The sequence below is a fragment of the Xyrauchen texanus genome, chromosome 9 (genome assembly GCF_025860055.1).
Source record: "Xyrauchen texanus isolate HMW12.3.18 chromosome 9, RBS_HiC_50CHRs, whole genome shotgun sequence".
Lineage (NCBI taxonomy): Eukaryota > Metazoa > Chordata > Actinopteri > Cypriniformes > Catostomidae > Xyrauchen > Xyrauchen texanus.
This window is the reverse complement of record NC_068284.1, coordinates 39,202,652-39,216,036: the sequence shown is the minus strand read 5'-3', so window position 1 is coordinate 39,216,036 and position 13,385 is coordinate 39,202,652. Positions and strand designations below refer to the sequence as shown.

The 13,385-nt window shown below is 38.5% G+C and overlaps 2 protein-coding genes across 2 annotated transcripts in view; both read right to left on the bottom strand.

The window, feature by feature from the left end:
- Positions 1-5,405, bottom strand: part of LOC127648938 (integrin beta-1-like) — a 32,599-nt gene extending 27,194 nt beyond the window's left edge. Inside the window, exon 1 of the mRNA XM_052133778.1 lies at positions 5,063-5,405. Coding sequence (XP_051989738.1) covers positions 5,063-5,089 — 27 coding nt within the window. The 5' untranslated portion in view covers positions 5,090-5,405. The remainder of the gene's footprint in view (positions 1-5,062) is intronic.
- Positions 5,406-11,193: 5,788 nt separating this feature from the next.
- LOC127648988 (neuropilin-1a-like) overlaps positions 11,194-13,385 on the bottom strand; it is a 31,559-nt gene continuing 29,367 nt past the window's right edge. The window contains exons 16-17 of the mRNA XM_052133862.1: positions 12,233-12,277; positions 11,194-12,087 (exon numbers count right to left, since the gene is read on the bottom strand). Coding sequence (XP_051989822.1) covers positions 11,819-12,087; positions 12,233-12,277 — 314 coding nt within the window. The 3' untranslated portion in view covers positions 11,194-11,818. The remainder of the gene's footprint in view (positions 12,088-12,232; positions 12,278-13,385) is intronic.

Sequence of the window (13,385 nt, the reverse complement as noted above, 5' to 3'; positions counted from 1 at the left end):
GCATATGATGATGTTTAGTCCAATGGTACCCACGCAGTTTGTGCAAGCATGCAGGAGAGAGAGATTTAGACTATTAAGTGATTTTAGGTGTTTAAATGATTTTAATATTTAATCTTAGTTCTCTATGCAAGAATAAATTAAAACAATTAAGCTCCTCAATGTGCACACAGATACCAGGTGTCCTCATTGGTCATTTCATTCACAGCTCTTAAAAGCAGAGGTCAAAGTCACATTCATACAGCTATATTGCTCACTGCTACTGAGACTGATTAAGAGTCTTTGTGTGTGTGTGTGAGACAGCTGCTTCTTCAGCAAAGCGTTTCAATCTAAACTGGACTTTGTGTAACAGTCTTCAGACAGAGAGAGTGTGTGTGTGTGTGGGGGGGACAGAGACTGAGGGCTTTTCACTTCAGCCTTGTCTGCCTTCCCTAAGGCTGTTGTGTGTTAAGGCCTTGAAAATGCAGCCCTGAGGTCTGGGTGTTTTTCGAAATGTAAATTCAAGTGTGTGTATGGGAGCACTCTTTCAAATCAAGCTGCCTGGAGCATCTTTGTTTATTATTTCTAAGCCACGCCCACACTGAACAGATCACAGCTTATCCAGTTCTCTGTCTTCAGGCAGCATAATCTCTTGACCATGACCTGTTGATCAGTTAAAATTACAAGTTTACATCAGTCCGCATTATTTCAACCTTAATAATACTGTTTAGTAGCAGAATTCTTGATGAAGAACTACACTACCCATGATAATAAGGGGAAATAATCCACTAATCAGACAATCGCTTCCATGACGGTCTGCGAAGGATCGCAGACCAATTGAGTTGGTCACCCTAACCCTCAAACTAGATATACATTGGTATGCATCTGAATATTTTGCAATGTACTTTAAATATACTGATTCTATACTTTTCATAAACAACTTTAAATCAATAGTTTTGTATTTTTCATGGTTTTTTTATTCAGTTACGTCATTTCTAATTAGGGTCTGAAATAAACAGCTGGCTGTTTATTTCATTTTCTATTTGGCTTGTGAATTTTTTGCCACTCTGGCAGGTGCTTAATCCTTTCTATTAATGTCTGTCTCAGCTTCTAAAGGAATGTTCCAGTTCCAGTTTCGCCCTAAAGGGGGCTCTGTAAGCAAGACTGCAGGTTATTTAGACAGAATGGCCATTAGGTAGTTTTCCGCTGCTCATCGATAGCCTCAATAAGCAGTATATCTAGAAACAAGATGAAGGCAAGATGAAGTTCAGGACCGTTCATGCCATTGTAAAGGGAAGACCACTCTTGGATTTTGAATAGATGAGCAAGTACATTTTAATTACCCACCACCACACACACAAATTCTCTGGTAATAACAGTATTAAATTAGAATTTTTCACAAGGTTTGGTTCCATTAACGGTTCTTAAACGTGTATCCTTATGGCAATGCGGACAGAAAACCGGACAAAAATGAACAGTGGTTTTCAGTGCTGTTTTTCACTACTACTGAATCTACAGCCGAGACAAAACTCATCAACTGTCAGGCATGTGATCACCAAAGGACCAAAAAGTAGGAACAGTTCAGAACAAAGACAACGACAGCAACGAATGAGAGGCATTCATGAAATCAACATTAGATGTTAAGTTCACAGTCATGTGCAGTCTGTTAACTGGCACTGTATATAAAACACATACAGAAGTGAAAAAGCTGTACATGTTACCTCTCTCAATCTAATCTTGAACTTTTTCTAGTGGCTTTAGGGCACACGAGGGCTTTTTAAACTGATGTTCACCGCTATCCGTTACCTGGTGATTTAAGGCACTGTCATAGGACAAACATGTACAGAGTGGCCATTAACCCCTCCACAGTAGGGCGGCCATTTCCTTAATGAAATTGCCTCTCCCTGCCAACCCCCCTCTCTTCACACACACTGCTGAGTGATTGTCGATTATTTACCAGGCTGACAGAGACCGGGAAAACTCCGCCCCCACAAGACAAAGTTGCCTGAATAGAGTTGCCTGAATAATTGTAAACTCGTGGCAACCTTTAATAAGCATCAAACATTTCTATAATTTCTTTATTTTTTTTTAGCTCGGAGTCCTCCAAATTATGATGACCAAACTGTTTCAATGCCTTGCAGCAGCACCGCCCCATCCTTTCTCAATGTGAATGTGTCATAACAGAGTAGATGACAGGAAGTGACTCAGAGGGCCAGTCTGGAGAACAAAATCCATATCAGATTCAAACAGACACATTCTGACTCAATCGGCCTCCACAACCCCAGATGCACCTTTACGACCCATGCTTCCCTGTCTTTCTCCACAAAAGCAGGTTAAATAACACCCTGCTTATATAGACGGCCAGCATAACAGCTGACCCAGAACACACACATTAACAGGTTACATGAGAACATTCTTTGCAGTCTTCACAAGACAGATGGCAAGAACAACATTGGAATTATAATAATCATAAATGGAACATGTCACTTTCAGCATCTTATTTCAACTGATATAATTTTTACGAATCTATATCAGTCTGCATCACATACTATTCTTCGGAATATGAGAGACTGAAGGTCTTATTTGTAGCACAGGCCATTTATCCTGTTGCCCTATTATGTTCAGATCCAACATGTGACTTATCAAGCTCATGGAAGAGAGTGCTTATTACAGACTTAAAGGTTCACTGTTAATACTAGACCATATGAAAGACACAAAAGTGTGCACACATACATGGGAGAGGAGCAGTACCGTTTCAGACCATGGCGGCATTCTCAATTTAGAGCTTACACTTCTCACTGAAGCGCTGTAAGTATCTGACTGCCACTAACAAATTTCAAAAAAATGTTTGCAGATCATCCAGGCTGTGTGTGTTGCATCCTTAAAAGGATAGTTCACCCAAAAATGAAAATTCTCCCATAATTTACTCTCATGCCATCCCAGATGTGGATGACTTACTTTCTTCTGCAGAAAACATAAAATGATTTTTAGAAGAAATTTCCAGCTCTGTACATCCATACAATGCAAGTGAATGGGGTCCAAAACTTTAAAGCTCTAAAAAGCACATAAAGGAAGCATAAAAGTAATCCAACTCCATGGTTCAACCCAAGTCTTCTGAAACAATCCAATCAGTTTTGGATGAAAATAGACCAAATTGTTGGTAGTGCTCTGTGCATGCATCAAGCACTAGGAAATGTGCCTAAAGACTGCAATGGCAAGATGTACAGTACAAAATGAGTTACATTTTGGTCTGTTCTCACCTAAAACCATCTAGATGACTTCAGAAGACTTGGATTAATCCACTGTAGTCTTATGGATTAGTTTTATGATGCCTTTATCAGCTTTTGGAGCTTGAAAGTGTAGGACCCCATTCACATGCATTGTATAGACCAACAGAGCTGAGATATACATCTTTAAAAAAAAAAAAAAGTGTGTTCTGCAAAAAAAGAAAGTCTTACACATCTGGGATGGCATGCGAGTGAATGCCATCCCAATTTCCATGGGTCCATTTCCACCCGGTGGCTTTCTGAAAACAATGCAAGGTGGACACATGCATTTTACATTATTCTAAACAATTTTGAAGCAATTTGGGTAAATATAAGTGGCTATTTTGGGTAAATATAAGGGGCTATTTTAAAGTATGTTGAAAGAGCCACACTTCCTGGTACCAGGTGATGGCTCTATGACCGTGACCCAAAATAGTCACATCCATGTGATTAGCCCCAAAGATTAAATGTACATCTCAATTTTGATCTAAATCACACATTGCACACAGGAGATATGAGACACTTACTGTTTCCCATTTTTTGCCATTAATTTAATGCCTTGCCATGGCAACACCATTCGATATATAAAAATCTGTTTACAATTTAGCATCGTCAATGTCTTGGCATCAGTGGCGGAGCTAGGGGGTGGCCGTGGCCATCATGGACCAAAGCCTGGTCACCCCATTGGCCACCCCACGCACAATTGCTGTTTTAGTCATTTTTTGGTACAAATGATTTCTTTAGAGTCGAAATCATCACTGAACAAATGTACAAACTTAACATGTGCACACACCATGGTCGCCAAACCTCTCTGTCCCGGGTGTCATTGTATCCACTCACCCCACCCCCGCCCCACAGTCTGACGATATAATAATGCTGCCCGAATATTTCTGTGCCACCCCAGATTGATTGCTTGGCCCAGCCTGGGCACTCCTTTGAAAAACTCTTGGCTCCGCCCCTGCTTGGCATAATATGATGACAGTCTCATGAATCCCCTAGGAGGAGTATTTAAAAGTTCAGAGCCTGCGATTTTCAGAAAATCCAAAGTGGTTGACTTCCTGTTGGGCGGAGCTAATGACGGAGTATGAAAGTTGTTCGGCTTGATGAGAACTATATATGTACCAATTTTGGTGACAGTATGTGAAAATAGGGGTGCTTCAGAGCCGAGCCCCCCACCCTTAAACTTTAACTTGACGTATAAAAAACGCAACGGTTAAATACGTCCGTCCAGCGCGTGTTGACATTGAATCACAATTGATAACGGCGCCTTATGTGCTCATTTACGTCAGATTTTAGGTGGTCTAACAAGTTCAGTGTACCCTAAACAGGAATAAACGGCTGTTTAATTTGGACTCCCATGGAGGGACAGACACATTTACAAAAGGAACTACCAAATAAAGCATTGTTCATGGGCCACTTCGCCCCCACGTCCCCCCCTCCGACCCGCCGGGACTTACAAAGGCCTTGGGTAGAGGACTTACAGCAGATGTTCTGGACACATAAACGTTACAGAAAGACTTTAGATAACAGTCTGTGATTACGGACGACTTAAAATAAAGACATAGCCTGAGGGGACACTATTGCATATGTTCTAAGCGATAAGATCCACGTCTCTCCTTTGAAGAGCGATGGATGGGACACCCCCACCCAAAGTTCTCAACCAAAGAATTTTCCTAATCAAACGCGAACCGATGATTACTTGTCAACTGATCTCGGGATAACCTCGAAGACCGTTTGAAATTCACCCATTTAAAAAAGGCTCAGCGATATTGAGACCGTGAGTTTGTTTAAGAGACTAGTTTAAAGAGTCGTTAACCTACCTTAACATGTGTTCCCCGGCGAGTCATCTAACTATCAGAGGCTCTTTTAAAACCACATTTGCTGCAAAAATAAATCTTCGGCAGCGCTTGGTCCAGAAGTCCAGCTGGTCCCCCGTGTATGTTGAGTCTTTGTTGCCCGTCTCCTTAACAGCGCCGGTGGCTATTTTGAATCAACAGCTGGTTGCAATGTCCACGTAGCTCCCGTCTACATCAAACAGATCTTAGGTTATAAATGCAGATGAATGGCGAAACGAAATAACGGCAGAGTCCAGCTCGCCCTTCGCATTGGATCCTCGGTCCGGATTGGGAAATGTGTGAAGTATTTTTTGAGATGGGTTTGCACTGCCAGCCTCTCCCTTCCTCCGCCCACAGGAAGTAATGTTTACACCCCATCCAAACTCCGACTAAAAGGGGCTGTTCACACCAAACTCGTTCTTGCGGAATAGTTCACACAAAAAGGAAAATTCTCTCATTATTTACCCACCCTCATGCCATCCCTGATGTTGAACGCAAACAAAGATTTTTAGAAAAAAATCACAGCTCTGTAGGATCCAAAACGTATAAAGCATATAAAAAGAATGTAAAAGCATCATAAAATTAATCCATACCACTCTGAGTTGTTAAATCCTATCTTCAGAAGCGATATGATAGGAGTGGGTGAGAAACAGATACATTTTAAGTCATTTTATACTACAAATCTTTCCTTTTAAACAGCCCTCCTAAACGATCTTATTTATTCTTCTTTTGTTTTGGGCGAATCACATTCTTCATGCATACATTGCTACTGGGCAGTAAGGAAAATACAGTAAAAAAAAGTTCTTAAATGTTGAACTGTTTCTCACCCACACCTATCATATAATTCTGAAGACATGGATTAACCCTTTCGCATGTGAGTTTTTCCAGTACTGACTTATACTCCAGCGCAAGTTATTTAATGCGCTCTGTAATTTAAAAAATGTCACCTTAACAGATGCACTGGAGGACAGATTATATATTATCAAACATATAATAATAAAAATATCATTTTTTGATGTTTATAATGATTGATTATGATAGATAAGATGCAATCGCTAACACGATGGCAGGCTATGTCCGCCGCCATATTGTTTCCATTACAAATGCACTATGGAAGCCCAGATGGTTCAAACTAGCCCTTCCACTTTGTGGAAAGAGGTGAGAATGAGTGATGGAAGAAGGCTCATGTGGACTAACTAGTTTATACATTCTTTGTTTGACATCAGAAAATAGTGCTGCATCACTGCATTAAAACAGTCAGCTCCAACGGTAAAGTCCTTAAACTTTTATTTAGTGATTGAATGTTTTTAACATAAATAAATTAAGATACAGTGATGTTGAAAAATGGCTTTAGTCCCTCTTTGCTGGTAAACAGCAGCACAAATGCAGATCGCACCGGCTGGACTGTGTGCCTCTGGGCCCAGCACAGGGCACTAATTTCACCAGTTTGACTGTAAATGCGAAAGGATAAAACCACTAGAGTCGTATGGATTACTTTTATGATGCCTTTGCGTGCTTTTTAAGCTTCAAAGATTTGGACCCTATTGACCTGCATTGCATGAACCTACAGAACTGAGATATTCTTAGTGATACAAAGTAATACGCAGCCCTGATGGCACGAGAATGGTAAATAGTCTGCACTTATATAGCGCCTTTTTAACTTATCAGTATTCAAAGTGCTTTACACTGCGTCTCATTCTCCCATTCACACACATTCATACACCAATGATGGCAGAGCTGCCATGCAAGGCGATAGCCTGCCATTGGGAGCAACTTGGGGTTCAGTGTCTTGCCCAAGGACACATCGGCATGTGGAGTCGTGTGGGCCGGGAATCGAATCACAACCCGCTCTACCACTTGAGCCATAGCCGCCCCAGCCGAGTAAATGATGAGAGAATCTTCATTTTTGGTCGAACTATTCCTTTTAAAAAGCTAGATGTAGCACAACGAATGGCAAAGAATGCTGGTTTCTCAAGACACGATTTTTTAAAACTGAACTTTTCTTGATATGACAGCATCTTAAAAATGCAGTGTTCCTGCGCAAGAGGCTGAAAAACAGCAAGAAAAATTTCCGCACTATGTGTTAAAAACATAGCATTTCTGCAAGCGAGGCTGAAAAAACAGGGAAATGTGGAACAACTTTCAAAGCTGTATGTTTAGCGACTGTTTACAAAGAAAAAGAGTTGAAAAACAGCACAGACGCATCAACTCCCTTTCTAAACCTTTCTAAAATAAGTGTCATGTGGTGTACAGTTCTGTGTTATCATAACCCAGTCAACTTGGGCTTACTTTGTTTCAGACCAGATTAACTGACTTTTCTTTTTGCCTTGCAGAAAAATCTAATTTTTTTTACCGGTTCCATAAATGAGCGAACCAGTATTTATAAGCTACTATGTGACAAGAGATCCTCAAACTTTGCACACAAACATAATATCAAGCAGAAAAAAAAAGTACAATTACAAAAGAAATAAAGTATGTATCATAGTAAATAGATGCAAAAAATCACAAAACACTACACTTAAAATTCACAAGTTACATTTATATTTTTCTGTTAAATCCGTATTTTATCATAGTCACGACTGTAACAGACAATGTCCTGATTGTAGAAACAGGACTCTAAGGGGCTTTACAGACAGGGAGCTCCTTTGTTTGCTGTCATGAAAAAATCCAGTTTCCTGTGGATTCAGTTCACTTGACATTGCATTTGAACGCTATGGGGAAATATATCGCATTGCATATCGCTGTCACATTTCAGTTTATGGCTTATCACATTCGTACAGCAAAAGGGGCCAGTTCTTAATTGGTTTGTTCTTTAAAAATGACTTTTTAAAAAGGCTAATATTTCATATCATGGGACAGAGTAAAAAAAAAAATTCATTGAAGATATTAGACTTGCTAATTTATTGACTATTACCTATTGACTGACTTTCTCAATTTTTTTTTTAATACCAACATTTTGAATATTATCCTTTATATCTGTCCCTACCAAATTTCTAACCAAACCTACGCCCTTGATTCAGAGCTAGATACTATTGGGAAATGTGGGGTTTAACTAAATCAGCATCTTAGTGGCACAAAGGTCACAAGTTCTCAATATAGAACTACTGACTGTCCAAACGCACACACATACACGCACCACACACAATCTCCGGGGTTTATTGGCAGAAATGTAGAAACAGTGGTTTGGGTGTGAAACCGCACTATGATACCCTCATGTTTTGGCAACTGTGTTACCATGACGTTATCATTTGCTTTCCAAAGCGATTATGTCTGCCACTGTGACAATATGAAGAGATGGACAACTTAGTGATTTCTATAAACTTTCAGTCATCGAGTTCACTGAAAAGCTGTGAAAATTGTGGGGCGGGCTCCTTCTACTAGCTGCCTGTTTCAGAAATGGAGATAGAATGGCAGCCTGCTGAACTTGTATAGCATGCACTGCCATCTAGTGGTAGATATGGTGCATCAACTGTATCTTATTTTTTATTTTTTATTAATATTATTCGTATTATGTTTTACTTTTACCTTGAAATAACGGTACATTTTTTCAATAGTTTTTCCCCCAGAAGAATTATAACAGAGATGGACTTTTTTGTTGGTTGAAAAGTTAATACAATCACATACAACGGAAGAGAATGAGGCCAATTCGAAAACTAATATTCCCGCAAAATATAATAATGCGTGTTAACATGATTTAAGTGCGACAAATCGCTTGCTAAAATGTTCTGTGTAAAGTTATATCCAATAACTTGTAACCTAGATTTTTGCTTCTTCTTCTTTCTTTCTTTTTTTTTTTTTTTTTTTTTTTAAGAAAAGGGAGGGACCAGTCTAAATAATTTTTTGTGTTAATCAACATTATGACACAAATGCTGTCGATTAAACTTAACTTGTATTGAACCCGGAATATTCATTTAAGTACAAATTGAGACAGTTGCACCTATAAATGTTTAGTGAAACTAGAAAACAAATAGGCTAAAAAGAAAACAAAAATAGCGTTTATACCACAAACACTTTGTTGTAAATGTAAACAAGTATTTTAAACAAACAAACAAACAAACAAACAAACAAACAAACAAACAAACAAACAAACAAACATAAAAAAAAACTTTATTCACTTTGGAATGTCGTTGAGAAAGTCTTGACATCTGATTGGGTCATATTTGTTGTCGCATTGTAGATGCGGACAGCTGATTGCTTACATTTGTTAGCGCATTGTTGATGCAGACAGCTGATTGGTTAAAATTGTTGGCGCATTGTTGATGCGGACAGCTGATTGGTTAAATTTGTTGTCGCGTTGTAGATGCGGAAAGCTGATTGGTTACATTTGTTAGCGCATTGCTGATGCGGACAGCTGATTGGTTAAAATTGTTGCCTTGAAGCTAATGGGACATACATATTCAGTCTTTAAGTTTTTTCCCCTTCTGTTTATCACAGAACTGTGAATACAAAACAACAACCATCAGACAGATTGGACTTCATAACATTTACATTTGGAGGTTTTTGTTAAAGTTTCTCAGGACATAAAAAAAATATCACAGAAACGGTTACATTTAAGAAAAATACCATTTCATTTTAAATAGCACTAAAAAAGTGTGACCTATAACACCAACAGCTGGATTTGTCTTACGATTTAATGTAGTTACCACTTTTATTACTATCTAAATGGTTCATTAAATACAATTCTCAGTGCAAAATTACACAAGTTTACAAAGGTTTCTGCCATCTCCTCTCAGCTGTTGATGGAAACTGCATTTCTACAGAATGTGTGAAATAAATCCAGATCCTTTTTCAGCAAATGTGTCGTCTTCTCTTCTTGGCTTTGTTGCTAATGTTCACGAGCACGGATTGTGGATGAAATCAATTTCTTTGGGCAGATGTTACATTAGCACTCTTTATTTCCTAAATGTTTAATTTGTTTTAGTCCTGGTTGCCTGAGTGTGTCTCCTCAAGCGGCTCCTTATCAGAAGGGGTCCTACTGGCTCCTACCACTTTTTCCACAGATGATCTGCAGTCATTTTGATTTTACTCGAAAACAACACAATACCATGGCGGCACAACAATCAAGACAAGTTTCAAGAGCAGCTACAAAGAGTGTTAAAAAAATCCCATAAGAAAGAATTTAAGGAATATTCTGGGTTCAATACAAGTATAGCTCAATCAACAGTACATGTGGGGTAATATTGATTACCACACCAAATTATTTTCGACTTGCTCCTCCTTTTCTTTAAAAAAAAAAAAAAAACAAGAAGCAAAAATTCTGGGTTCCAGTGAGGCACTTACAATGGAAGTGAATGGGACAGATCTGTAGACATTAAAATACTCACTGTTTCAAAAGTATAGCCACAAGGCATAAACAATATGTTTCTTAACATGATGTAAGTGTGATAAAATCGCTAACTAACCTTTTCTGTGTAAAGTTTAAAAGCCAATTTTACAACTTTGCTGCCATGATGATGTAATGTCAACAAACCCTAAAACGACTGTAAAATTATGATTTAAACAACTTTACAGTTCAAATAATACATTCGGTTTTACAGAAGAATAGTCCTTAGTATAATAAGTATAATATAATATATAATAGATGGTTTTATACAATTATAAGCTTTACATTTTTGCATTTTAACCTTCCAAAAATTACCCCATTTCACTTCCATTTTAAGTGCCTCACTGTACCCTCGATTTTTGCTTTTTAAAAATATTTTTTTTTTAGAAAAGGAGGGACAAGTCAAAATTATTTTTTTGTGGCATAGAAATTATGCCACAAATGCTGTCGATTGAGCTTAACTTGTACTGAACCTGGAATATTACTTTTAAGTTTTCCAACACATACTACTCCACGTGACATATTTATATAGGAATTTCATTGCATTAGTAACAGAATAAGGATTATCTGCAAACAAATATTGCGAGAACATTTCTAATTTTCTCTTTTTTTGTCATTTTTATATATATATATAGTGTTTTATAATGGAAAACCTAACCTCTTTTTGTTAAATATTTTGCTTTAAAAAATTTGCTTGTGCTACCGTTCTTGAAAAAAATTACATTTGGTTTGATCCTTTGTTATCTAATGCAATGATGTAATTCATAAAAAAAGTGTTTCTTAACTGTTCGAATATTTGTTGGGTCACTTTTTATTAGAAAAGCTGTATTTCCTCTAACTGTGCATTTAATATTTTGTGGGCTGTGTTGGAGCCACAATAGACAATATGACAATAGAGGACACTTATTGTTTTTCACATTTAGACATTGACCTCTGATTTATAGTGGGTTAGTGGGCAGCCCATGTCTGTAAGAGAACAGTTTGTGCTCAAAAGCAAATGACTGACTGTGTAGAGGAGGTCAACCCATGTGTGAAAAGGCAATGAAAACACATTGAAAGGCACCACTGGAATGAAGTGTGAGTTACCAACTGAACAAACACATATTTCCAAGCACACACACATACAAACTAGAGCACAATAACACTGAAAACCCAGTTGTGTACAGCTCTGCTTTACAAGATGGCTTGTAGAAAAAATGTTCAACTGTGTTAGAGGATACATATTTTTGTCTTGGTCTCAACACTAGCAACAAATGTACAAACAAACAAGTAGACAATAATCATCTGGCTGTACAATCTATACAAAGCGCCATCTAGAGGCAAGTCCCTCTTCCTGCACATCCTGAGAACAATGCCACTCAGTCTTAACTTTGTGAAGAGCATTCTAAAAATGTTCCTTCAACATTGTTCAGCATTCCTCATGCCTCTAGGTAAGATTTATGTGCACTGAGTTTTTCTTTCTTTAGTTTGACTCCATCCACCAGCTCAAAGTTGTAGTTCTCCAGTGCAGAGAGGTTTCTGTTTGCATTGTGAGCGCATGCACAGTAGAATAGCACCCCACACACAGCGCCCAGCAGAACCCCCACTGCGCTCATCACGATGATGGTGATCAGGATGGGATCTAAGCTCTTCAGCATGGAGCCGCGTCCAAAACTCCACAAGGTGTCTTCAGTCCCCTCACAGGTCACTACACAGAGAGAGACATAGTGTGTGAGCGAAAACTACAGAGTATATTTAAAAAAGATTAATGATATTACATCACAATATTGCAAGCCAACAAGGTGCATATTACTGTCTTAATATAACACATCTGAGTGACATGTCAGTCTTACCGTTCTCATCAACTTCATCCTCATCAACGTCTGTATCCTCTGGGTCTGAAAACACACACACACACACACACACACACACACACACACACACACACACACACACACACACACACACACACACACACACATGTTGTGTTTCCATGTTTTATGGGGACTTTCCATAGATATAATGGTTTTTATACTGTACAAACTTTATATTCTATCCCCTAAACCTAACCCTTCCCCTAAACCTAACCCTCACAGAAAACTTTCTGCATTTTTACATTTTCAAAAAACATAATTTAGTATGATTTATAAGCTGTTTTCCTCATGGGGACCGACAAAATGTCCCCACAAGGTCAAAAATTTCGGGTTTTACTATCCTTATGGGGACATTTGGTCCCCACAAAGTGATAAATACACGCTCACACATACACACACACACACACACACACAAGAAAACAGTAGTCAAGGAAAATTTTATTTTCAAGGATGTTTCATGAATCCGGCCCCATGTTTTTCTCTGTCAGCCTAAAACTGATGTGTTTACAAGGTATCGGGCTCCTTCTAGTGATATAAACCCCATTTACACCTTGCATTAAGATGCGTATTGTGTGATCCGGGGTCTTAAATGTTTTATGATTGGATCACAAAATCTGCATACGAATGTGGCCAAAAACTCTTGTGACCACACCACATTTGAGGTGTAAACACTAATCCGTCCTGAATGCGTCCAGGACCACTGCAAAGCACCACCCCTCACCTGCCATTCAACCGCTGTGCTTAAACAAGTGTTTAAACTTTGCTGTTTACGAGTGGCTATAAAAGGAGATAACCGTCTGAATTTTTTTAAAAGCGAATACATGCACAAGCACGAGAACTTCAAGGATCTTCATCAGTGCATCTGATATCAACATGCAGTGAGACAGATGAGAAGCACAAACAACTGAAGCTCAGGTTAATAAAAGAAATCTACTAATATAACAGATCATTCTGCTCGAAATGTTGTGTTTCTGCATAGATTAAACTTCAGCTGCTTCTGGGAGAAACAGCGTGCCGTTTTTTTCCCCGCACTTTGACTTTTCAGACATTGTTGCACTTTAAAATCATGCAGTAACATGGAGATGAATTATGTCATCATTAAATCAGAGACACTCCTTTTCAAATCTGAACA